At 48.3% G+C, this 22,512-nt stretch overlaps 1 protein-coding gene across 2 annotated transcripts; it reads left to right on the top strand.

Annotated features, from left to right (window-relative positions):
- Positions 1-8,392: 8,392 nt before the first annotated feature.
- Positions 8,393-21,809, top strand: ACP7 (acid phosphatase 7, tartrate resistant (putative)). Of its 2 annotated transcripts, none has more exons than XM_081517296.1 (12): positions 8,393-8,513; positions 12,448-12,648; positions 12,950-13,132; positions 14,262-14,385; positions 14,614-14,676; positions 14,778-14,892; positions 14,988-15,095; positions 15,180-15,237; positions 15,329-15,396; positions 15,519-15,590; positions 19,863-20,000; positions 21,436-21,809. In XM_081517296.1, exons 1-12 carry the CDS (start codon positions 8,393-8,395, stop codon positions 21,499-21,501), a joined length of 1,317 nt encoding a protein of 438 aa, XP_081373422.1. In that variant the 3' UTR covers positions 21,502-21,809. The 2 variants fall into 2 exon arrangements, with proteins under 2 accessions (XP_081373422.1, XP_081373423.1); XM_081517297.1 differs by lacking the exon at positions 8,393-8,513 and adding an exon at positions 8,814-8,990.
- Positions 21,810-22,512: the final 703 nt, after the last annotated feature.

The following is a 22,512-nucleotide window of genomic DNA, read 5'->3' as shown; positions in this document are numbered from 1 at the left end:
ATAAACTTGGGCAGACTTTGGGAGATGGTGAGGGACAGGGAGGCCTGGCGTACTGCAGTCCATGGGGTTGCAAAGAGTTGGTCACAACTCGGGGAATGAACAACAACAATATGCAATCTAGAAAAATGGTACTAATGAACCTGTATGCAGGGCAGCAGTGGAAACGCAGACCTAGTGAACAGACTTGTGGACACAGTGGGAGAAGGAGAAGATGGGACGAATTGGGAGAACAGCACTGAAACATATACATTACCATATGTAAAATAGATAGCCAGTGGGAATTTGCTGTATGACACAGGGAGCTCATATCCGGTGCTCTGTGACAATGTAGGGGGTGGAGGGGGGTGGGGGGTGGGAGGTGGGAAGGAAGCTCAAGAAGGAGGGGACATGTGTCTACCTATGGCTGATTCATGCTGATGTATGGCAGAAACCAACAATATTGTAAAGCAATTATCCTCCAATTAAAAATCAATTAAAAATTTAAAAACTGGTCCACATTAAAAAAAATCTTAAAAAAGGAAGTAGCCATTGCTGAATCCATTTTAGAGATTAGGACAGTGAGACTAAGAGAAGAGTAGAACTCGTCCAAGGTTACCCAGCCAAGAAATGGCAAAAGCAGGATTCAAATTCAGGTTTGTCAGGTCCCTAAGCTGATTATCCTTTTCTGGCTCTTTCTACTTTCTTATTTTTCAGTAATAAGATGATTTACTTTCATAAGGAAAGAATATTTTAGAAAGAAGTCCCCTTAAGAAAGCAGACTCATTTATCTTTATTTTATTAGCCATGTGTATTAGTTTAAAAACACTAACAACCCTACCTCACATCATACACAGAAATCAGTTCCAGATAGATTGTCAACCTAAATGTAATGCAAATGATAAGGCTTTTAGAAAATAACAAGAGAATATCAATATGTTTCAGAGACATGGGGATATAGCTTTAATAGGATAAAAAACATCCATAAAGAAAAGATTGAGAAATTAAATGGTGTTAAAGTTAAGACTTTCTGTCCATTAAAAAATGCCATTGAGAGAGTAAAAAGATGTGATTTCTCAGGTGGTCCAGTGGTTAAGACTTCATGCTCCCAATGCAGTAGGCCCAGGTTTAATTCCTGGTCAAGGAACTAGATCCCACATGCCGCAACTAAGACCCAGCACAGCCCCCCAAAAAACCAAAACACCTAATTAACAAAATAAATTAAATAAAAAGGCAAGCCAGAGTAGGAGATGTTCATAGTACATATAACTAACAAATGGCTGGTGTTCGGAATATATAAAGAGCAAATTCATTTTAAAAACAAACAACCCATAGAAAATTGTGCAAGACACATGAACAAACACATCAAGATAAAGGATGTCCACAAGACCAGTATGCAAATGAAAAGATGTTCAATTTTAATTGCTCATCAGGGAAATGCAAATTAAAACTATTATGAGCTACCACTACAGATCCACCAGAATGGCTAAAAACAAAATGTCTGATAAGGCCAAGTGTTAGCGAGGATGCAGAACAATGGAAATGCTCCAACATATCTGGAGGGAGGAGAATAAATTATTACAACCACTTTGGAAAACTCTTTGGTAGTATCTATCTATTATCTATCTTTCTGTCTGCCTGTCTATCTATCTCTCTTTCCCATGAGCCAGCTAGTCTACTCCTGGATTCATACACAAGAGAAATGTGTATGTTCACAATATGTTCCAATATACATTCACAATATACTGTAAATGTACTAGAACAAAATATGTACTAGAATGTTAAGAACAAATACTATTTGTAAGAGACAAAAAATGGAAAGAACTCCAATTTGCATCTACAGTTAGTAAATAAATAAACTGTGGAATATTCACAGGATGGAATGCTACTGACCACAAGAAGGAATGGACTGTATGTATAGACCTAACCTGGCTGAATTCTACAGTCATAATGTTGAGAGCTGGCTTAAAACTCAGCATTCAAAAAACTAAGATCATGGCATCCAGTCCCATCACTTCATGGCAAATAGATGGGGAAACAATGGAAACAGTGACAGACTTTATTTTTGGGGGCTCCAAAATCACTGCAGATGGTGACTGCAGCCATGAAATTAAAAGACACTTGCTCCTTGGAAGAAAAGCTGTGACCAACACAGACAACATATTAAAAAGCAGAGACATAACTTTGCCAACAAAAGTCCATCTAGTCAAAGCTATGGTTTTTCCAGTAGTCATGTATGGATGTGAGAGTTGGATGGTGAAGAAAGCTAAGAGCCGAAAAATTGATGCTTTTGAGCTGTGGTGTTGGAGAAGACTCTTGAGAGTCCCTTGGACTGCAAGGAGATCCAGCCAGTCCATCCTAAAGGAGATCAGTCCTGGGTGTTCATTGGAAGGACTGATGTTGGAGCTGAAACTGCAATACTTTGGCCACCTGATGCGAGGAGCTGACTCATTGGAAAAGACCCTGATGCTGGGGCAGGACTAGGGGCAGGAGGAGAAGGGGACGACAGAGGATGAGATGGTTGGATGGCATCACTGATTCAATGGACATGGGTTTGGGTAGACTCCGGGAGTTGGTGATGGACAGGGAGGCCTGGCGTGCTGTAGTCCATGGGGTCACAAAGAGTTGTACAAGACTGAGCAACCAAACTGAATGTTGAGAGAAAAAAGAGAGACACAAGAGTTCACAGTGTATAGTTCTGTTTGTTTATGTCATGTGGGAAGCAAGCAAAATGAAAGAGACATGAGGAGACATACTTAGGTGCGGTAACCTAAATCAGGTAGAAGTTAGTGAAGTGGGTACCTTCATGGGGAGGGAGAAAGCCATGCCCCGGAGGAGGCTGGAGGGAATTTGTGGAAACCTGGGAAGATTTGTTTCCTCACCTGGGTGGTGGTTACACAAGTGTGTTTGTCATAATTCATTCAGTGGAACATTTATGTTTCATGTACTTTTCTATGTCATATTTTGCAATAAAAGATTGCAAAAGATTGCTTTTTAATTTGTTACTTCACTTTATTGTGGATCACACTGCTGCAATGAGGAAAACTTACATGGTTTTTTTAACTGAGAGACTTCTGTTGTCTGCCAGGGAAGGGGATGGAGGCAAACATTTCCCTTCACCTACTTCTGCAGGGCCATGAGTGACAGAGACAGGCTACCTTGTGGTCAGGGCCACCTAACTGACATCCAGGATGGCAGGACTCTTCAGGTAGAAGGTTCCGCTGCACCCCTGACCTCTGGCCCAGGGAGCAGCACCACAGTCATCCTATTACGGGCACCTAGAGGGTACCAGCCGGCGGATCACTCTTCAAGGAGAGGTGACCCTCCCCTGGAAGAAATCCAGACTATTCTCTCGAGAGCCAAGTCCATCATTCCTATTGAGCAGGCACAGGCACACCCAGCAGCCTGTGGGGGTGGGGGTGAAGGATAAATAATTAAAAATGACTTTGAAAAGTAGGTTTGTCATAGCCTTACCTTACAAACTGGGCAGACTGGAAGTCTAGGGTATAATAAGTAACTGGGAGGGATGTGTGTGGCACTTGCTCTGTGCTGGGCACTGTTCTAAGTAGTTTATATTTATTACCTGATTTAACCCTCGAAGATGACCACTATTGGTATCGCCATTTAACAGATGGAGAAACTGAGGCATGGTGAGGTTCAATAATTTCCCTAAGCTGGTCAATGCTAGACCTAAACACAGGCCAACTCACCCCAAAGTAGATGTTCTGTTCACCACAAGATTATCCTCTCTAAGGAGAGAATAAGAAATAGGGAAATGGGAGTCTATTTCTCAAAAACACAAAAGTATCTAAAAAGAGAAACTAGAAATAATTCTATGGCTGTCCTGAGAGTAGGCAAGAGGCCTGCATATGATCAGGACAGAGCAAAGGGGTTATAAGTGAGCTATGACCCACTCTTCAGCTACATGAGGGACCAAAAGGTACAATTCCAGTAGGGCTTTTTTCTTTTTTGGCCACTCGGCTGGTGGGATCTTATTTCCCCCACCAGGGATGGAACTTGAGGCCCCCAGTGGTCAAAGTGCAGCGTCCTAACCTTTGGACTACCAAGGAAGTCCCCAGTGGGTTTGTTTTTTCCTCTTTTTTGGCTGGGGTCTTGGTTGCGCTGTGTGGGTTTCTCATTGCAGTGGCTTCTCTTGTTGCAGAGCACAGACTCTAAGGGTACACAGGCTTTAGTGGTTGCAGCAAGTAGGCTCGGGAGTTGTGATTTATGGGATCTAGAAAACAGGCTCAATAGTTGTGGCACACTGGCTTAGTTGCTCCGTGGCCTGTGGGATCCTCCCAGAGCAGGGGTTGAACCTATGTCTCCTGCATTGGCAGGTGGACTCCTCACCACTGAGCCACCAGAGAAACCCCCCAGTGGGGCTTTTTAACCTGACTCAGTGATGGAATTCAGGGGCTTCGTGAACTTGGACTGGAAAAACAACTTTGCATTGACAACCCTGCAACTCAATGATCCTCAGCATGTGGTTTGGGAACAAAGCGATTTTCATAAGATGTGTTTCACTCTTTAGAAGCTACCTGACCTTCGATGACATCATCACTGTGATGGCTAGTCACATGTATGCATGTGTATTCTTGAGTTTCAGAAACTTCCTAGTTCTGGGAATCCCTGGAGGTCCAATGGTTAGGACTCGGTGCTTTCACTACAGAGAGCCCGGCTTGGGAAACTAAGATCTCACCATCCTTGAGACACGGCCAAAAGAAGAAAAAAAAGGAAAGAAAAGAAAAAAATTCTCAGTTTTGTTTTCTTACATTGTTGTCGTTCAGTCGCTCAGTCATGTCCAACTCTTTTCGACTCCGTGGACGGCAGTTTGCCAGGCTTCCCTTTCCCTTGCCATCTCCCAGAGTGTGATCACGTTCCTGTCCACTGAGTTGGTGATGCCATCCAACCATCTCATCCTTTGTCATCCCCTTCTCCTCCTGCCTTCGATCTTTCCCAGCATCAGGGTCTTTTCTAGTGAGTCAGCTCTTGCCATCAGGTGGCCAAAGTATTGGAGCTTCAGCACCAGTCCTTCCAATAAATATTCAGGGTTTCTTCCATGGTAAATATTAATAGATATAATCCAATATATACCAAAACTTTTGGGGTCCTCAATAATTTTTAAGAGGGTAGTTTACGAACTGCTGCTGTAATTGAAATTTACCAGGTGCTTCTACCATGGTAGGGGATTGGAAGGGCCAGCCACAGGACACTTAGCAGATTTTTGGCTTTGTCATGAGAAGAAATTACAGATGTTTTCACACCCTATTATAGTCGTCCCTATTGTAGTCGTCACAAGACTCAAACACGATCAATACACTCAACAAAACTTCTAAATTACTATAGTTTTTGGATCTTGAAGTTTAACGCATTGATAAAGAAGTACATATATTACTGTATCACACGTACAAAAAATTTCTTGCATCTGTGTAATAGCATCCATTTCCTTTGTATCCTGTGTATTTTTTTTTTAATGCATGTAAAAACATGACTCGGGGAAGAGCTTCACCAGCCTACCACAGGTGACTTTAGCAAAAAAACTTCAGGTAGTGCTAGTGGTAAAGAACCCACCCGCCAATGCAGGAGACGAAAGAGATGCAGGCTTGATCCCTGGGTTGGGAAGATCCATTGGAGGAGGAAATTGTAACCTGCTCCAGTATTCTTCACCTGGGAAATCCCACGGACTGAGAAGCCTGGTGGGCTACATTCCATGGAGTCACAAAGAGTCAGACATGACTGAGCACACACATTCGAGAGGAAGTTAAAATTGCTAAGGGTGGGATTTCCCTGGTGGTCTACTGGATAGGACTCCACACATTGAATGAAGAGGGGGAGGGTTTGATCCCTGGGTAGGGGAACTATTGGCCCACCGGCCCTGCTGAGCGGCCAAAAAATTAAAAGCAAAAACAATTGCTGAGGGTGAGCAGGGTCTTGAGGTTATTTGAGTTTGACTAAAAGGGCTGCTTTTTTTTTTTTTTTTTCTTTACATTTTCTACATTTTAGTAATGGAGACTCCAGGAGGTGGAGAAAAATCCAAGCAGTGCAAAAGCCCATCTTGAACCACGTTCCCAGTGACGTTCTAGGAAATTGGTGTCCCCAGTCTGCAGACACAGCTCTGCTTGAATTTATAAAGCCAAATTGTGGAGTCATTTTGTCGGCAGACAAGAAGAAACAAAGAAAACCTGGACCCTCTGACTTTTCCTGATACTCTGGGAAAATGAATGAATGAAAGTCGCTCAATCATGTCCGACTCTTTGCGACCCCATGGACTGTAGCCCGCCAGGCTCCTCTGTCCATGGAATTCTCCAGGCAAGAATACTGGAGTGGGTAGCCATGCCCTTCTCCAGGGATCAAACTCAGGTCTCCCACATTGCAGGTGGATTCTTTACCGTCTGAGCCAGGCTCTGGGAAAATATCCAAGGGTATCGTGGCAAGCCACTCACAACCTTCAAACAGGTCACAAACCTTTTACAGAGAGAAGTCTCACTGTCTCCCACCTAGTTAGTTAGTGCTTAGTTGTCCGCCCCCCTGGACTGTAGCCTACCAGGCTCCTCTGTCCATGGGATTCGCCAGGCAAGAATACTGGAGTGGGTTGCCATGCCCTCCTGAAGGGGATCTTCTTGACCCAGGGATCAAATCCAGATCTCTTGCATTGCAAGTAGATTCTTAACTGTCTGAGCCACTAAGGAAGCAGAGTTCCACCTACTTCCTAGGGCAATTTCTGGAACTCACACATTAATAATCATAAAAATAACAGCTGGTTCTTATCCAGCCCTTACTCTGGGACAGGCCCTGTTCTCAGCATGCAATTTCATGTGTCAACTGTTTTAAACCTCACGATAGCCCGTAGTGTTTATACTGTTATCACCCTCATTTCACAGGCGAAAAAACCAAGTCCCAGCGAGATTGAGTAACCGGCCGAAATCACACAGCTCAGAAGCAGCACTGTCATTCGGTGGACTTTGATTTTCTGTTTCCAGCATGAGGGGGGCGGCGGCTGAGAAGGAACATACCCATGAACTAAGCTTGGAGAGAGAGGGAGGAGGAAGGAACTGCCAAGAATACAAAGCCCGCGAGGAGGGAAAGGGATGGGGAATCTCCCCACCCCAACCCAGGTCGCGGGTGAAGGTGTCTGCGCACCTGGGTACCTCGGGATCCGGAAAGGTGAGAGATGGGGACCAGTGTCAGTGCCCTGGGGGCTCCGCAGCTGTGGAGTGAGGCTCCTGGAGACAAGCACAGACTTACCGATCCGGGCGCTCACCTGGTGGGCAGCTTGGAGGTGGCGGTGGTGGTTTACCAAACCTTCCTGGGTCCCCTTCCTTTGCTCCGCCCTTGGGGGGGGTGGCGTGTGGGTGTGGGGCTCCTAGGACCGGCCAGACCAGTGGGACACGGGGCCCCAGCTGTCTGGGGAGGCCATCACCTGGAGAAGGCAGGCTCTTCCGGGGCTGGGACAGCTGTGGGCGTGGGATGGCTCATAAATACCACTGTCGCACTGGTGCCCTGAGACGCGCACGTGCTGGGAGCTGGTGTCCCAGAGGGTGAGCCAGGGACCCAGAGGGAATCCCCAGCCTCAGGTCCTGGTTCCCGGATTGACAGTCCCCATCTGCCTCTGCCCTGGCAGGCAGGTCCTCCACGAGCAGGAGATCCGAACTGGAGCGGGAAGGGAAGGGCTGGGGAGAAGGAGGGTGGGAATGCAAGTGCGGGGCCAGGAAATAGGGAGAAATTGGGGTCACTAAAGGCAGGATGGGATGCTGAGATGGGGAGAGGGAGGATGAGGCTGCTCCAGGTGAGATGAAATGCTTGGGTGGTCTGGGGATGGAGTGGAGGTGTTAGGGTCACGAAGATGGAAATGGAAGGCTGCAGGATAGAGGAGAGGACCATGAGGTCTCTGAGGGCGGGGTGGAATGCTGGGGATGGGGTTGCCAAAGGCAACCTCCTACATTGAGAGCCCCGCCCCCAATCCCATTCCCAAACTTCTTGCACTGGGAGTGAGCAATGGATAAGAGCAAGGGTTCTGCAGCCAAGACCCCTGGGTTCCAGTCTCCACTCCCTCACACTTGAGGCATGCCATTGAATCACTCCATTGTTCAACTTCCTCATCCTTGATACGAGGCTGATGATCACAGAGGCCACCACACACAGGAATGTTGTCGGGCTCCCACAAGTTCATCTATGCAAAGTGCTTAGCACTCAGTGAGGCTCAGAGGGTATTTGCCTCTCAGTCGTGAGTGATGCTTGCTTTTGTTTTCTCTCCAGCATCTGGATAAGCACTCCCCGTGAAGACCTCCCTACCATCCCTGCTGCCTCCCTCCCTCTCTGTCAGGATCCTCCTCCTTCCCCCATCCTCTCAGCCCCTCCTGCTGATGCCTGCAGGACCCTTCCCCTTCCCATCTCTGCTCCCCACCTTCCTTCTACCATGTGTTCCTTTCGTTCCTGCTGGACCTGCTGCTGTCTGCTCCTCTTCTTCTTCTTGGAAGTCCAGGGGTCCCCAAAGCCTCCCAGCGCTGCCCCCGAGCAAGTCCACTTGTCCTACCCAGGTAAGTATCTGTGACCTCTCCCTTGGCATTTCCCAGTGAGGACCAGTCGGTTTGGGGGCTCAGGTATTCCGCACTGATTCCCATGGGAGACTAGGCTGGTGGGTCTTCCCGAGCCTCAGTTGTCCACATCTGTTAAATGGGGATTATAAGCAGTGGGCTATGTGGCTGTGGGGAAAATGATTCTGGTTCTCAGCCTATAGTAAGCGTTCTCCTTGGAGGACTGGTGTTGTCCTTATTCACTGTGTAACTGCTCATTGTGTTGTCACAAAACTACCTCCTGGTCCTTGATCTTGGGGTGGAGGTGCAAGGGGGTAATAAGACCCTAGACTCTGGACCCTCTGCACCCAGACTTCCGGGTTCTAACCCCAGCTTTGTTGCTTACCTGCCGTGTGACCTTGGGCGAGTGACTTAACCTCTCTGGCCTCAGCCTCCTCATCTGGACAGTGGGGTAATATTAGTGAGACCTCCCAGTGGAGAGTAAGTGAAATGTTAACCTGTGAAGTGTCAGATGGGAACTTGGCGGGTGGCAGTGGTTCTCACATGTTCTCAGGACGCTTTGGCACAGCTAAACAATTTATGAGAACCTCAGAGAGCTGTAGCTTATGTGAGTTATATCCATAATAGTTGCCATATCAGAAACTAAAATGGAGGCATTTAAAAATATTGATTCAATCATTAAAAATGAACAATAGTAAACCTATTCAGTAGTAAGGTAAATGACATTTTTCATGAAAAGTAACTACACTTTAAAAAAGGAAAGCAATATAGTGAGAAAATTGGCATTGACTTATTAAATCATTTAAGGTCACTTTAATGTCCTCCCCTATCTGTGACAGTTTCTCAGACTTTTCTTCTTTTTTTGGATCCTTGACACTTTTAGGGTAGTTTCATTTATTTAGTTATTTATTTGTTTGTTTATTTATTTGGCTGTGCTGGGTCTTGGCTGCTGCTCAGGCTTTTCTCCAGTCACAGTGAGGAGGCTACTCTCTTGTTTCGGAACATGGGCTCTAGGGCGGATGTGGGCTCAGAAGCTGTGGCTTTCAGTCAGGTGCCACGTGGCATGTGGAATCTTCCTGGACCAGGGATTGAACCCACATCCCTTGCATTGGCTGGCGGAATCTAAACTACCGGATCACTAGGAAATCTTAAGGTAGTTTCTTAAAGGTTAGTTGCAATGAGAATCTGAAACTACATGAATAAAATGGCTTTGGCATTTGCTGGATAAGTAAACTTGGACAAGGCACTTTGCCTGGAGGCCTCTGTAAAATGGAACAAAAATAAAACCCCCATAGGGCTGCTGTGAAAACCCAGTGAGATCACAGCCGTCCTTTGTTTGGCCTACACAATAATGATAATAATAACAAATATACTCTTAGAAGTGATTCAGATGGAAAACTCATTTAACCTCTTATTGACCTTAAGCTGTAGGTACTATTGTTAGTTCCATTTTACGAAAGAGTAAACTGAGGCCCAAAGCAATGAAAAGTCTCACCTCAGGTCACACAGTCTGGGATTTGAACCCAGGCAGGCTGGCTTAAGAGCCTGCCATATTTGGTCTTCAAACTGTAAATTTTGTACTAATTTTAGATACCCTGAGATCTTACTAATACCAACAGTATTTCAGTCCACCAACAAGGGTGTACTTTAGCCTTCTTTCCTCATTTATAACTTCTTTTTCCAACATTGAGAAACCAAGCTCCCTCTGTCTACAATAGACTCACTCATTTGTTCAGTGCTAGAGTAAGCATGTGGAGAAGGCAATGGCACCCCACTCCAGTACTCCTGCCTGGAGAATCCTAGGGACGGCAGAGCCTGGTGGGCTGCCGTCTATGGGGTCGCACAGAGTCAGACACGACTGAAGCGACTTAGCAGCAGCAGCAGCAGCAGCAGAGTAAGCATAAAGTGGTTGCTCCGCGGCGTGTGGGGTCTTAGTTCCCTGACCAGAGATGAAACCCGAGTTCCCTGCATTTCAAGGCAGATTCTCAACCACTGGACCGCCAGGGAGGCCCCTGTTTTTTGATATAGTTACAGCCCCTTGTTAGTATTTCTATTCCGTATTGACTTTCCCCTACAACCTATGTGTGTGCTAAGTCACTTCAGTTGTGTCTGACTCATTGCAACGCTCTGGACTGTAGCCAGCCAGGCCCCTCCGTCCATGGGATTTCCCAGACGAGAATACTGGGGTGGGTTGCCATGCCCTCCTCCAGGGGGTTCTTCCTGACCCAGGGATATAACCCTTACCTCTATGTTTCCTGCACTGGCAGGGAACACTAGCGACACTTGGGAAGCGTCCCTACAACCTAGGAAGGCTTTCATTGTTCATTTCTTGGCGTCTGTGAAGGAAACATGAAGCAGGACTGTAGCTCTAGGACTCAGGGTTTTAAGAAAAAGACAGACTCGAGAAGCACCCTACACCCGCATCTTGACTCCATTCCCATCCCCTCTTTTTTCTACCCCTTCCCCATCCAGCCCATGTAAGTAATCCAGCTGTTCAGTTTCTGGTGTACTCTTCTTGTACAAATAAATGAGCAGATGCTTGTGTACTTTCTTACACCCTCTTACATGAAGAGTATATAGACACTCTTGTGTACGTTGTTTCTTTTAACATTGTGTCCTGGACGTCATTCTATACTGGATCCTAGAGTTCATCCTCTTCCTTTCTGACAGCTGTGAAGTGCTTCCTGGTACGGATGTTACATAGTTCCTTAAATCACGCTCCTATGTATGGGCGTGTCTGTGGTTCCTGATATTTTGCAGTTAGCAACAGTGCTGCCATGAATAACCTGTGCATGTGCCTTTTGTACACACGTTGCAGGAAAAAGAACCGCCTGGTGGGCTCCCCAGGTGGCACTAATGGTAAAGAATCCGACTGCCAACGCAGGAGACATGAGAGACTCCATTTCAATCCCTGGGTCTGGAAAATCCCCTAGAGAAGGGCATGGCAACCCACTCTAGTATTCTTGCCTGGAGAACCCCATGGGTAGAGGAGCCTGGTGGACTACAGTCGGTAGGGTCGTAATGAGTTAGACACGACTGAAGCGACTGAGCACGCGTTCACACACACCACATGGTATTTTTAAAACCTTGATTATGTTGCTGATGGGTTTTGTTTGTTTGCAAATTGACTTTTTTGGTCCTGCTGTGTGGCATGAGAAATCTTAGTTTCCTCACCAGGGATCAAACCCTCGAACCCATGGCCCCTGCATTGGAAGCGGGAGTTTTAACCACTGGACCATGAGGGAAGTCCCTGGTTGCTGACATTCAAGAATTAGAAGCTATTACTTAAACGTTTGTATGTGCTCTTGGGATATGAAAACCATTGTATAAAGATTTGCTCTAGAAGTTGACAGACTGGCTGGTACCGAGCCCGCTTCTTGCACGGCAGCCATCCCTAGAGCTGAACAATGGCTTCCGCTCCGAGACAGGGCAGGATCTACGCTCGGCCACAGACTCCACCTCTCCCTGCTGCCTTCCTCCTTATAGCTGGCCTTGTTCCCATATATATTACCTAACTGGCCTCCAGACATCTGAGTTTACAACCCCTAAACAGTATCATGTGTAAAGTATGTGGCATAAGCCTGCACACAGTAAGTAACACCATTTATAATAATATCCATCCACTCATGTAACCCTGACTGTACCAGACACTGTTTCAAGTGCTTTCCTCTTATTTATTCATCTAAGCCTCAAAGAACCCTATAGGGAAGATACTATTATTATTCCATTTTACCAACAAGGAAACTGAGGCTCAGAGAGCTGCAGTGACTTGCCCAAGGAAAGCACAGCTTGGAAATGGTGAAGTAGGGATTGAACTTGGGAAGCTCCAGAACCTGTGTCCTTAACTTGTAAATGTTCAAGAGCCTCTCACTCTCTGAACATCCCTCCCCACCTCCGCCCAGGCCTCACTGCCATACCTCCTTGCCTCTCTCTCCAGATGAACCAGGCTCCATGACTGTAACCTGGACCACATGGGTCCCAGTGCCCTCTGAAGTGCAGTATGGGCTGCAGCCTTCTGGGCCGCTGCCCTTCCAGGCTCGGGGCACCTTCAGCCCCTTTGTGGATGGGGGCATTCTCCGGCGGAAGCTCTACATACACCGAGTCACCCTGCAGGGGCTGCTGCCGGGGGTCCAGTATGGTGAGCGGGGCCCTGGGGGCCAGGGGTTGAAGGGCGAATGGGAGGAGGAGTGGGATGTGGGCTAAAAGCTACTGTTGGCAGGTGGCTCAGGTGGGCTGGTACCCTCTCTGCTTATCTGCAAGCCTATTGTATGAGACCCTGGGATGAAAATGGAAGGCTGGAGACCTGGGGTGAGGTGGTCAGAAGGGGCGTGGGTTAGACCCATTCAGTGGAAGATGGTTGGGGGTGAAGGAGACACCCTGGAGCGCTTCCCCCTCCCCCTGCACCCCAGGCAGACTGTGACCTTTTCCTCTCCTCTCAGTTTACCGCTGTGGCAGTGCTCAGGGCTGGAGCCGTCGCTTCCGCTTCCGGGCCTTGAAGAAGGGGCCACACTGGAGCCCACGTCTGGCTGTGTTTGGGGACCTGGGGGCCGACAATCCGAGGGCCCTCCCCCGACTGCACCGGGACACCCAGCAGGGCATGTACGACGCTGTTCTTCATGTGGGTGAGGAGGCATCGGCTAGGTATGGGGTGGGAGGTAATGCCAGGACTGCGAGGGGACGGGGGCCAGGGCCAGCGTGGTTCCAAAGGGACAGGGGAAGAGACTGGCCATGGAGATGATGTCGTGGTTAACCAGGCTCCCGGGTTAAAATCAATCTGGCACTTAGAGCAACGTGCATTGCTTTTCTCCTCTGTATTACTGTTGTAAGAGCTGGGACTAGGTTAGATTCGTCCGGCTGTTGTGATGATGATACGGACTTCCCAGAGGGCGCTAGTGGTAAAGAACCTGCCTGCCAATGTAGGAGATGTAAGAGACACGGGTTCGATTCCTGGGTCGGGAAGATTCCCCTGGAGAAGAGCATGGCAACCCACTCCAGTATTCTTGCCTGGAGAATCCCATGGACAGAGGAGCCTAGCGGGCTACAGTCCATGGGATCACAAAGAGTCAAACACGACTGAAGCGACTTAACATGAATGCACCATGATGAAATAAGTCGACATTGCCTGGCATGCTGTAGGTGCTACATAAGTGTTGGTTGTCATGATTCATTTCTGCTGTAATCTGAGAGCCAGGAACCAGATGGGAGATGGAAACTGGGGCTATGATTCAAAGCTGTAGTAGACGCTGGAATCAGATTCCTGAGGTTTGATTCCTGGATCCTTAAGCTCAGCTCTGTGACTTTGAGTCAGCTCTCCACCCTCCTGGGCCTCAGTTTCCCCATCTGAAACGGGGATGATAATAACATCCACCTCATAGGGTGTTTTGAAGATTCAGGTGATCAAACATGTAAAGCATCTGGGAAACCCTGCCTGGTACAAAACCAGTGCCAGAGCAGACCATGTCAGTCTCAATGTTGTCATTACTCTGGGAAGGGATGAGATGGGGGCTGGGGTGCTGGGGCACAGGAGACCAGCGAGGTCCTGGGTCCTGCGGGCGTTTCAGGGACCAGAGTCTAAGGAGACAGTTCCAAGTGCACATGAACTTGGGTGTGAGGTAGGGATTGAAGATGTCTGAGCTGGAGGGGGAGCCAGGACTTGATCAACCAGGTCTCAGTTCTGACGACAGCAGAGCTGGGTCTGGGTCCTCATCCTCTCCTCCACCCCCCACCCCCCACCTCCCCACCCCCACCCAGGAGACTTTGCCTACAACATGGATCAGGACAATGCGCGTGTCGGGGACAGGTTCATGAAACTCATCGAACCCGTGGCCGCCAGCCTGCCCTACATGACCTGCCCTGGGAATCACGAGGAACGCTAGTGAGGCCTGAGGGCTTTGGGGTGGGCGAGGGCCTGGCCAACAAAACCAGTCCTTCCTAGTGTCTCACCTTAGTCTCTCATACTGCAGCAGCTCATTGATGGATGTGAGAGGAGAGGAGATGAGGGCTGGGCTGGGAACCAGGCTTGGCCTGACGGTGGGAAGTGGGGGGTGGGGTGGAGGTGGGCGCCCAGACCCTCCCTCCTACTCTTTTACTTCCTTTTATCCAGCAACTTCTCCAACTACAAAGCTCGCTTCAGCATGCCAGGGAACACTGAAGGCCTGTGGTACAGGTAATCCGGGGGGGGGGCAGGGACACCAGCCTCCCTCCCCTGAAGGATGGGGGTTGCAGAGGAGACCCTCACCTCTGACCCCTGCCCTTTGACCCTTCCAGCTGGGATCTGGGACCCGCACACATCATCTCCTTCTCTACCGAGGTATATTTCTTCCTCCATTACGGCCGCCACCTGGTAGAGAGACAGTTTCACTGGCTGGAGAGCGACCTCCAGGTAACCTGTGGATGTCCCCCTGGGATGTGCCTCTCCACCCCTCTTCCACCACCCCACCCCACTCCCCGCCCCTCACTCTGAACCCTTCTCTGCAGAAAGCCAATAAGAACCGGGCAGTCCGGCCGTGGATCATCACCATGGGCCACCGGCCCATGTACTGCTCCAATGCTGATTTGGATGACTGTACCTGGCATGAAAGCAAGGTGAGCACCCCTTCACCTGGTGCTGAAATCCAGGTGGGGGGGTTGGCCTGAGTCATCCCTCCCCTCCTTGCTCATCTTGCTTAGGTACGCAAAGGCCTCCGTGGCAGGTTCTATGGGTTGGAGGATCTGTTTTACAAATATGGTGAGTGACACCCCCCACCCCAGGACTCTCCAGGCCCCGTCTCCCTTCTCTCCTGGATTCAGAGGCCTGAACCCCTCTTGCTTTGTCTCAGGGGTCGACCTGCAGCTGTGGGCCCATGAGCACTCGTATGAACGCCTGTGGCCGATTTACAACTACCAGGTGAGGGAGGCCCCCGGGGAGGGCTGAGACCCATGGAGCTGGTGGTGTCAGTGGACCCCTCAGTCAGATCCCCGGGGGCCTGGCTGGTGTGACACACCTTCTCCACCTCCTCACTTCTCCAGGTGCTTAATGGCAGCCAAGAGATGCCCTACACCCACCCTCGAGGCCCTGTCCACATCATCACAGGATCCGCTGTGAGCAGGGTGGGGTGGGGTGGGGTGGGATGTCACCTTTGACCTCTGATCTATTGAGGGTGGCACCTGTACCAGCTTGGGTGCCTCCTCCTTTATACAGCTGGTATCTCTTAGAGGGTTAGATGTACCTAGTAGTGTGCCCATTGCACAGATGCAGAAACAGAAGCTTGGAGTAAAATACTCCTTTAAAGTCACAGGTTTAGTAAGTGGCAGGGGCAGGGGGTGCTTGCCCAGGTCTGCTGGTCAGATCTAGGACAGAGGGTTTATTATTATCCTTGTAACTGGACTCCAGACTTTATTCACATTGCACCAGCTCATCCTCCACTGTATTTGGTTATTGTGTCTTCTTGTGCTCAGTCGCAGCCAACTCTTTGGGACCCCATGGACGGTAGCCCACCAGGAATTTTACAGGCAAGAATACTGGAATGGGTTGCCATTTCCTTCTCCATTGTGTCTCCTTAGTCTCCTCCCATCTGTAACTGTTCCTCCATCTTCCCTTGTCTTTCATTCTGGCCAGTTGTTTGTTTGTTTGTTTTTTCCTGAATGCCCCTGGATCTGGGTTTGTCTGATACTTTCTCATGCCGAGATGCAGGTTATGCATTTGGGGCCAGACAATCACAAGTGATGTTGTGTCCTCAGCACATCATACCGAGGGGTCCAGGTTCTCACAACGTCTCATCCCTGGAGGAGTTTCTCTGAATCAGCTGTTTAAGGATGTGTCTGCTGGTTCTTACACCATCAAGTTGCTGTATTTCCCTTTTTGGCTGATAAACATCTTGGGGGAGATGCTTTTAGACCCTGTAAAAGTTGTTTCTCCTCCAATTTTCGCCCACCATTTTCTTTTTGAAATTTGTTTGCCTGTGCCAGGTCTTAATCGCGACACATAGAATCTTTCTTTTCTTTTTCTTTTTTTCGTTGCAGCACTTGGAAATTTTAGTTGAGGCATTTGAGCTCTTGGTTGCGGCATGTGAATCTAGTTCCCCAACCAGGGATCAAACTCAGGATCCCTGCATTGGGAGCTCAGAGTCTTAGCCACTGGACCACCAGGGAAGTCTCCACTTACTGATATTTGAATCCATCAGTGGGCCTTGCCTGCAACAGCGATCACTGGGGCGTTTGGCTGGGAATCGTCTATTTCCCTCGTTCCTCCCTGATTTATGAATTAGCAACCTCCTGTGAGGAAGAGTTGTCCCTTCTGCCCCATTTGGTTGGTTGGTTAGTTATGCGTTTGCACCAGTGTGGACTCATGGGGAATTATTTCCTCCTGTGGGTTATAATCCAGTTCTCCTGCTACTGATGCTGCTGTGTACATGCTCTTACTCTGGCCACTGGGAGCTCTTCAGATCAGGTCCCGCATCCTTTCAAAGTGTCCCTGTTATTTTGTGGGCTCTTTCTTACTTTTTGGCACAACAGGGTGCTCCAGGACCATCTTGTGTCTCCTCCACTCCTACCCCCAGCAGCCTTGGAATCAATCATTTCCGCAAGAAGTGAGGGCTTATTTTTTAAGCTGATTTTACAAATTAGTGGTCTTCCCAGTGGTCACATATGGCTGTGAGAGTTGGACCATAAAGAAGGTGGAGCACCAAAGAATTGATGCCGTCAAACTGTGGTCCTGGAGAAGACTCCTGAGAGTCTCTTGGACTGCAAGGAGATCAAACCTGTCAATCTTAAGGGAAATCAGCCCTGAATACTCGTAGGAAGGACTGATGCTGAAGCTGAAGCTCCAGTATTTTGGTCATCCGATGCCAACAGCCAATTCATTGGAAAAGTCCCTGATGCTGGGAAAGATTGAGGGCAGAAGGTGAGGAGGGCATCAGGGGATGAGATGGCTGTATGGCATCAGCGATGCAATGGACACGAACTTGGGCAAACTTCGGGAGATGGTGAGGGACAGGGAGGCCTGGTGTGCTGCATTTCATGGGGTTGTAAAGAGTTGGACACGACTGGGTGACTAAGCAACAACAAATTAGTGAGATCCAAGGAAGAACTTCTCATGATAAAAATTCAGACAGTACAGAGGACAGGAGATGAAACCATCCACATCCTTCTTGCTAAGTCACTTAAGTGGTGTCCGACTCTTTGCGACCCCATGGACTGTAGCCCGCCAGGCTCCTCCGTCCACAGGGATTCTCCAGGCAAGAATACTGGAGTGGGTTGCCATGCCCTCCTCCAGGGGATCTTCCAGACCCAAGGACCGAAGCCATGTCTTTTATGTCTCCTGCAGTGGCAGGCAAGTTCTTCACCACCGAGTCCCACTCTCAATGGTTACGTCTCTTGGATGGCATTTGAGAATATTTTCTGTGTATGCAAATTAGTCAGCGTCTCAATAGAGATGTATTACTACATCACCCACTCTTCATTTTTTTTGGCTACACTGGATTTTTGTTGCAGTGCATGGGGGGAGGGGTGTTGCTCAACATTGTAGCGTGGAAGCTTTTTCTAGTTGCAGTGCCTAGGCTTCCCTAGTTGTGTCAGATGGCCTTAGTTGCCCCACAGTATGTGGGCTCTTAGTTCCCTGACCAGGGATCGAACCCACATTCCCTGCAATGGGAGGCAAATTCTTAAGCATTGGACCACCAGGGAAGTCCCATCACCCACTTTTTAAAAACATCTTGGATCATCCTTCATACTCTAGCAGTTCTCAGCCTTGATGCACGTTAGAATTACCTGAGGAGGTTTTAAATCTTTGATGCCCTGGCCCAACCCGAGGACAAACATCAGAAGCTGAGGCCTCGGCCTTGGCATTGTGAACATTTAACCATGCTTGTTTCAATCGCTGTTTCTGTCTCTGTGTCTCTCTCGACATGCGTGTGCATGTGTGTTTGTGTGTGCACAGTTTTACTATCATTTTCAGATCCAATGAAGAGTTCAGTTGCAGAAATGATGCCCCTTTATCCTTCCATCTGTGTTTCCTAAAAAAATGAGGACATTCTCTTACATCAGTACAGTATAATAGAGTCAAGTAGTTAACAATCGATAATATACCATCATCCAATGTTATTCAAATTTAGCCAACTGTCCCATACATGTCCTTTAAAGACTTTTTTTTCTGGTCCAGGATCTAGTTTAAGATCATACATTTTACTTTTGTGTCTTGTCTCGCTCCCTTCCTTTAATCAGAAACATTTCCCCCTCTTTCTGCATACTTCAAGACTTCAAAAAATTTGAAGAGCACAGCAATGTTGTTTGGCAGACTCTCAGTATGGGTTTGATTAGATTGAAGTTACACATTTTTTATAAGAATGCACAAAAGTGATACTGGTTTTGCCTGTGTGTGTCTGTTTTAATATTTACTTATTTGGCCGCATTGGATCTTAGTTGCTGCAGTCGGATCTTCATTGCATCACGTGGGATCTTTTGTTACATACTGAGTCTCTAGTTGTGATGTGTGGGCTCAGTTGCTTTGCGGCATGGAGGGGTCTTAGTTTCCTGACCAGGGATCAAACCTACATCCCCTGCATTGCCAGGCAGATTCTTAACCGCTGGACCAGCAGGGAAGTCCCCAATACTCTGTTCTTTTCAGTGTATCCTATGAGGAAGCATGTGGTATCCCTTTAAGCCTCAGTTTACACATCTCCTGCACCATACTTAGGTTTTCCCCTTTAAAGTTAACAAGTGTCTCCCGGAGCTACTATGCAAATAGCCTGCTATTCCTCATACTTTCACCGCTGCTTTGAACATCCACTGATGGTTCTTGCTTCCACCAGTTATTACAGAGATGGCTGCAACGTGGTGATTTTTCTTTTTTTTTTAAGCTCCTCATCCTTCCTGCTAACATCACCTAGTTTTCTACTGCAAGGATAAACACTTCCTCTCTTCCAGGCAATGATGATTTTAAAAGCTTTCTTGGAGGGTCTACTGTGCAGTGAGGGTTGAAAGCCACAGATTTCTTCCATTCTGTGAATTGCATTTTCCCCTTAACAATACATCTTGGCCATCTTTCTATACTGCCCCTCTCTGTGATGGCTACGCTCTAATTTATCTAACTGACTCTTACTGATGGGCATTTGGCTGACTTCCAGCTCAGAGCTTTTACAGAAAATGTTTCAGTGGACAGTCTTGTACAACCACGCACTGTTCTCTAAGTCCAAGACTCGGGGCACAGAAAGCCTGGCTGGGTCAAAACACTCAATTGTGTGCGTTACCAAGGTCAAGTCTTAACCATCTTTGTCTTCCCTGGGGGTGGCAGGATCCCACCTGGCAGGTCTTTTCTGCTCCCCGGTGGGTACTTCACCTGCTCCAGCCCTGAGGCTAAATGACTCTTTCCAGCAGGGCTGTGAGGAGCTGCTCACCCCCTTTACCCTCTTGCCACGACCCTGGAGCGCCCTGCGTGTGAAAGAGTATGGGTACACACGGCTGCACGTCCTCAACGGGACCCATGTCCACATCCAACAGGTGTCTGATGACCAGGTCAGTGAGCAGTGTCCCGATCACTTGCCCGAGATAGCAAGCCCAGTGCGTTCTGGAGTCAAGTGGTTTAAAAAGTGGACTTGAGAGCTGGAGATCATGGGTTCAAATCTTGCCTCTGTTACTTACCAGCTGGATAACCTCAAGCAACTCTGAGCCACAATTTTCCCATCTGCAAAATGGGGATGTTAATAGTTTCTGCCCCAGAGGACTGAATGAGGGTTGAATGACTTATTATATAGAAAGTGCTCAGAATAGTTTCTAAAACATGGTCAGTTCTAAAGGGATTTATCAACATGAAGCAGGGGAAGAAAAAAGTAGGTGGTGGGAGGCACGCAGAGGGAAACCAATATGATGTGTGTGCAACCCCACGGACTGTAGCCCGCCAGGCTCCTCTGCCCATGGGGTTTCCCAGGCAAGAATACTAGAGTGGGTTACCATTTCCTACTTCAGGGGGACCTTCCTGACCCAGGGATCAAACCCAAGTCTCTTGTGCCTCCTGCATTAGCAAGTGAAAACTTTACCACTTGGGCCACCTAGGAAGCCCCATGGCTTAAGCTTAGATGGACCCATATAATTATGGCTCACCTTTCTGTATTTTTGCCATTGTAGTTTTAAAATAGCACTAATAACTATGATTGATTGAACACCTATTGTGCACCAGACCCTGAGCTCAATGCCTTATATTTAGTCCCTTTAATTAACACAATAATACTATGGGGCACATTTTCTTTCCATTTTACAGCTAAGAGAACAGAGGTTCAGAGAGGGCAAGTAATTTTCCCAGGATTGCACAGCCAGAGGTTGCAGAGCTGAGATACGACCACAAAGACCATATTCTTTTTACAATAAATAGCTACCATTTATTGTGGTCCATACAGGGGCCGGCGCTTGTGTGTATTATCTATTCAGTTCTCCCCACTTTTTATTGGGTTGGCCAAAAAGTTCATTTGGGCTTTTTCTAAACATCATAATGAAAACCACAAACGAACTTTCTGGCCAACCCAAACCCAATAGAATATGGAAGTCAGGCTCAGAATTGGATCACGTGCTGGAGGCGACAGAGGGTGGCTTTGCTGGAATATAAAGTGAGTTTTGTCTCACTCTGGGGTTTGTGCTGTAATAGTAACAGCCTACACTTACCCAGCCCTTGCCTTGTGCCAGGCTCGCTTTTAAGCCTTTTCCAAATACCTCACTTAATTCTCACGGTATCTATGAGAACTACCCTGTCAGACAGGGTATATATGATGTGTGTACTAGTACTATCATCCTCACTTTCCAGATGAGGAAAACTGAGGCTTGGAGAGGTCTAGCCACTTGTTCAAGGTCACACAGCTTATCAGCGACAGAGCTGGGATTTGAACCCAGGCCACTTGGCTCCAGAATCTGGGCTTTCAGCCCTCATTTCCTTCTCCTTTTTTTTTTTTGTCCCTTGCAGGATGGGAAGATTGTGGATGACGTCTGGGTGGTGAGACCCCTGGTTGGCCGGATGTTGTACCTCTAGGAATGGAGACAGCTCTCATCAGGAACACTGGGCCTTACTACCAGGCCCTAGAGGGGAGTCAGGGCGGACCTGGGCTCCTCTGCCATCCTCAGCACCATGTAGGGTGGATGCAGCCCTGAGTGAGCTGGAGCAGCTCTCACCTCCCAGAGAGCTGGGAGCCCCAGCCTGCCAGTTTGGGAGAGCAGGTGTATGTACAGGCAGAGTGAAGCAAGACAGGTCGTGGGTGGCACCACCCTGCCCTCCTGCATAGCACTGACTGGGCGGCATGTCCAGAGGGCCTCGGGAATAAAGAGGCTTATGTCTGTGTCTCCCTGGACTCTGAACTTCTGCTGGTGATGGCCACCTCTGGGCTGTCTCCTCTTCTGCCCGCCTAGCAAAGGCCCTTACCAGCCCCAAGTCAGCAGGGTGGGCACAGCTGTCATGACACCACTGTCCAGCAGGTGGCGCTGGCAACCTTCTCGTCCAGGCAGGCCCTCTGTGCCAATCAGGGGCCTGGCTCCAATAGCCCAAGGGAAGCTAGCCAGTGTGGTCCATGCCTCAGTCTCCCAGTCTGCCACCGAGTTATCCTGGAAGCGGGCAAGCATTAACACTCCAAACTGCCAGCTGGGACAGCTGACAAGCTTAGGAGCTCACGGACCTGCGGTTTTCCTCCCTTTAAAAATTTTCCCCCTCCCTCTGTTTCCCTTCTTCCTTTTGTGTAGTCAATTGTTATTTATTGAGCGCCTATTATGTGCCAGGTCCTGTTCTCCATGCTGTGAACGGCACAGAGATGTCTGCCCTCATGGAGCTGAAATTCTATCCAGGGTATCAGACAGCAAGCACAATAAATAAGTAAAACACGTAACAGGGTAAATGGTGATCAAGCACACAGCAAAGGCAGGAAGGGGGATGGAAAGTCACGGGAGGGGAGAGTGGCAATTTTCACGAGGATGGTCAGGGAGACCTCACTGAGAGGGTGATATTTAGATCTGAAGGAGTCACACGGGCAGAGCAGTCCAGGCAGAGGAATAG

Source organism: Giraffa tippelskirchi, chromosome 7, assembly GCF_054371585.1.
Source record: "Giraffa tippelskirchi isolate mGirTip1 chromosome 7, T2T-mGirTip1v1.2.pri, whole genome shotgun sequence".
NCBI classification, from domain to species: Eukaryota; Metazoa; Chordata; class Mammalia; order Artiodactyla; family Giraffidae; genus Giraffa; species Giraffa tippelskirchi.
Note: the sequence above shows the minus strand (reverse complement) of the source record. Positions and strands in the feature narration are given on the sequence as shown.

Bases quoted from the DNA above. Each gene is read 5' to 3' on its own strand.
- ACP7 (XM_081517296.1), top strand. From the start codon at position 8,393: ATGTGTTCCTTTCGTTCCTGCTGGACCTGCTGCTGTCTGCTCCTCTTC. The intron at 14,386-14,613 runs GTGAGGCCTGAG...CCTTTTATCCAG, and splicing joins GGGAATCACGAGGAACGCTA to CAACTTCTCCAACTACAAAG. The intron at 14,893-14,987 runs GTAACCTGTGGA...CCTTCTCTGCAG, and splicing joins GGCTGGAGAGCGACCTCCAG to AAAGCCAATAAGAACCGGGC.